Genomic DNA, 3,825 nt, shown 5'->3' with positions numbered 1-3,825 from the left:
GTGTGTGTGTGTGTGTGTGTGTGTGTGTGTGTTTTGTGTGTGCGCACCTGTAAATCTGGAAACATGGACACACCCTTCAACAGACACAGAACACAGTACACCCACCCCCCATTCCTTTTCATAATGCTATATTTGTGCTCAGTCAACATTCACAGAGTGGTTCATGGAGCTGTTTGTACATGTGACTGAGGGGTGTTTAGAGGTAAAGATCCATTATGACAGCTGGTACAAATAACAGCTCTGTTACATCACTGGCATCTTCAATTCAATGTCCAATTGTATCTATTCTATTTTTAGATAATTATTGAGTTTATACATCTATGATTTGTTTTTCATTTTTATTCCATGTTTCAGATTTTATATGTTCATGAAGTATTAATGTCCATTTTATTATTCACTTTATGAATTAAAACCACTTTAACCTCTTTAAAGGAATAGTTCGACATTTTGGACAATATGCTTCAGTTTGCCTTTTTACAAGAACTCATACTAGCTTCACAACTAATGATTATTTCTATTGTTGATTGTTCGATTAATCAGTCAATTATTTTGTCTATCAATTGCCAGATAGTAGTAAAAAATTTCCCACAGACCTGTTACATCAGAGCTCTCATTATATGTCGTCTGTCTAGTCCATAAAAAACAAAGTGTCAACACTACAAATTGTGGATTTATGAGGGGTCATGTGCTGGAATACTTTTTGCCCGAATGAGTTTCAATGTGATAATTAGTGAGATTTAGAGGCTCTTATAGGCAGATTGTTACCTTCAAACAGAGCCTGGCTAGCTGTTTCCCCCTGTTTTCAGTCTTTATGCTAAGCTAAGCTAACAGGCTGGCACGAACATGAATAAACACAGTTCCCAAAATGTCAAACTACTCTTCAAACATATTACCGGAGTGTGTGAGAGAACAAACTGAATGCTTACAGGTGCCCAGTCTGATCTGCTGACTTCAGTTGGTTCGCTCCTTCCGTGTTTCAGCTCGGCCTCCAGGGTCCTGATACGGGACACAGCTTGGTCCAGCTGGCCTCGCAGGTGCTTGACAGCGTGTTGAACCCTGCCTGTAGTGCTCTGGAATGACAAATGATTTCACAGAAGACATGGTTCGTGATAAAAATATGTGAAATGTCTAATCTGTGTGTCAATATTTACAGCCACAGCATCTGGTCAGAGACAGGAATGAAATCACTCACCTGTCGATGAAGAGGCATGAACTCGTCCCTCAGCTCCGTCAGGACATCCCCGTCCTCTTCGTTCATTTCATCCACTCCGTTCTCCAAATCCCCAAAGTTCAGCAATCTGTTCACTGTGGGCGACACCATCTCTCCTCTTTTTCCAGAGTACCTCCTGTCCTTCTTGTCCAGAACTGGGATCCTGCTCCCTGATGGTGAACTGACTGGCTTCCCCTCGATACTTCTGAGCTCCTTCAGCATGAAGTTGACTGACTGATCACCTGGTGAGTCAAACGGGTCATTGCCATCGAGAGAGTCCAGGGACTGAATGGACTCAGTGCGGGAAGACGCTCGTAAAGAGAGAATGGATCCCGATAGTGAAGCCGGGCTGGAGCAGATGGATGGCACCCTCTGCCAGTGGAGCGGCATGCTCTGGGATTTGTCCCGCGACCCTGCCAACGGGGAGAAGGGTTGGAAAGGCAAGCGGCGGGGAACCCCACAAACGTACTCATAATCCGAATCGGACACCCGTAAGGAATCACAGCCTTCACATCCTTTGCCCTTGCTGCATCTTCTGCCTGTTTTTGTAAAATACGGACACATGTCCCACTTCTCGGACCAGCACTCGTACTCTGAGAGTGCCATATTCTCCTTGAGCATCTCCCTGTAGCCCTCCTTATCCGCCTCTCCATCCTCCTCGCTGGTGCTACCCCTGCTCTGCAAGTCCCGTGGGTGTCTATGGTGGTAGTTTTGCCGCACCCACTGTCGGATCTTGTCCCTCTCCTGCGACAGCTTCTGAAGCCTCTCAGACGAGAGCACCTTCACCCTGGCTATCACCGAGTCGAACTTGAACACCCGCTCGAGGGCGCATACGCACTTGCCACACACAAACTCCCCCTGCCCGCTGCCCCGTGGCACAGACTGCCCCAGTATGTGGGTCAACACTGAGAGCAGATCCATTCCTTTGGACGGGGAGCTCAGGGATAACTGGGACTTGGAGAGAGACACTGAGGAACCAAGAGACATTGTGCTGCCTGTGAAGAGTAAAAACAGTTGACTTCAGACTCAAACAATGTGACCTAAAACTTCTGTGTATTTCCTTATGCTCCAGACTCACCCCAGGGGCTGCTCTGAGAGGACCGGGACAGGCTCCTTCCTCTCAGGGACTCTGTCGGGGTCAGAGGCTGACCAGCCTTCTTATTTTGACCCCCAAACAGCCACCGTCTCTGGTTCCCCTGCAGAGCACCGCCACATATTCGGCACAAGTCATTTTTACCTCTGGAGGACATCATGGACAGAGGGATGATACTACACCTCGTGCTGTCCTATAGATACTCGAGCGTCTCTGTAAATTAAAGCAAAAAAAAGAGAAAAGATCGCTTGTAGTCCAACAGCTGGATGTTATTTTGTTTTGCTGCTCTGATACTGAATATTAAAAAAGCACGTTTCATATTAAACATGAAAGTTTGACTGAGAAAGTTTGACTGATCCATCTAATCCAACCAGACTGACAAATGAAAGTATCTCCCAGTACTTTGACTTAGTGTTTTGTCCTGTCCCTCCCCTCTATGGATAATGTTTGGCTGGGTTATAGCTGCTCACAGCTTGCTGGGTGTTTACAGTACTTTCCCACAGGGCGGGACACGTCGACCTTGAGCCACGCTGACAGTGAATTCAGTCAGACTGTCGATGAATGAAAACTTTCTCCTCAAACAGTCAGTCTCTCCATGAAACTCTCGCTCCTCTCAGGACGTCTGCGTTTTCTAAAAAGTCGAATATGACACATCCTGAAATCAAGTTAACCCGTTCAAGCCTACGTCAGAGGATTTTAGGTGCATGGGTTTAACTGGAAATATACTTTCTGTGTACAGCGATTTAAAAAAAGACAAAACTGAATTAAAACCGCGATAACTGCCGGTTCACGTGACTTTTGCCTGTTTGATCACGACAATTTAAGGCAGTAATGTTTTCCGGGAACCGTAAATAGCATGCAACATGTTTCCAAAGGGAAACCAACTAGTGGAACTATCGTCTATCTGAATCTATTTTAGGGAAATGAAGTGCAGCGATTCACCTTCAAAGTAACGTCAGCCTGTGAAAGCGGAGCTGAACTGTTTCCACATGCAGCCCAGAATATGACTGAGCACTCACCGCCTTCAGTCCAGCTCCCTGTGCTTTTAACGCAGGCTTCGTTATTAACACACCGTCATCTCTCATATACCAAGTATTTTCAAGCGCTGTCTCACGTTGAGGTCCTCCGGGATTCACGCACTGGACGTGATAAAAGTTCAAGTCCGTCAGGTCGAGGAAGAAATCCTCATTGTCACTGAGGCACAAGAAATGGAAGTGTTTGAAAAAAAAAACAAAGTTTCCGTCACCGGGAACTGGACTGAAGCCGCGTCGCCACACACCGGAGCAGAGGAAGAGAGGTGGGTGTCACCTTGCTGACGTCATTGGTCGTACCTGTTTAGTGCCGCGTGAACAGAGGGAGGAGGCCTGCAAACACTGGTTGAGAGAGGATTCAGGGCTGTGTGTTTAATCCACGGAAGAGCAGCCTGGGTTATGCTACCACAGCAGAATATTTAGAAACAGCCTCTTGGTACAGAACAATAATAAACGGAGTTTATATATAATTGTATTATATAAAGTGTTTT

At 46.1% G+C, this 3,825-nt stretch overlaps 1 protein-coding gene across 4 annotated transcripts in view; it reads right to left on the bottom strand.

Moving 5' to 3' along the window:
* LOC111655696 (uncharacterized) overlaps positions 1–3,594 on the bottom strand; it is an 11,925-nt gene extending 8,331 nt beyond the window's left edge. Inside the window, exons 1-5 of one of the 4 annotated variants that reach the window (XM_087174225.1) lie at positions 3,246–3,594; positions 2,706–2,934; positions 2,289–2,516; positions 1,193–2,205; positions 927–1,070 (exon numbers count right to left, since the gene is read on the bottom strand). In XM_087174225.1, coding sequence (XP_087030351.1) covers positions 927–1,070; positions 1,193–2,205; positions 2,289–2,463 — 1,332 coding nt within the window. In that variant the 5' untranslated portion in view covers positions 2,464–2,516; positions 2,706–2,934; positions 3,246–3,594. The remainder of the gene's footprint in view (positions 1–926; positions 1,071–1,192; positions 2,206–2,288; positions 2,517–2,705; positions 2,935–3,245) is intronic. The other 3 variants (XM_023407185.2, XM_023407182.2, XM_023407183.2) reach the window with 3 other exon arrangements.
* Between the last annotated feature and the right edge of the window lie 231 nt (positions 3,595–3,825).

Source organism: Seriola lalandi, unplaced genomic scaffold (assembly GCF_002814215.2).
Source record: "Seriola lalandi dorsalis isolate HSWRI2012SDOR001 ecotype SW California unplaced genomic scaffold, Sedor1 jcf7180002054330, whole genome shotgun sequence".
Taxonomy (NCBI): Eukaryota; Metazoa; Chordata; class Actinopteri; order Carangiformes; family Carangidae; genus Seriola; species Seriola lalandi.
Note: the sequence above shows the minus strand (reverse complement) of the source record. Positions and strands in the feature narration are given on the sequence as shown.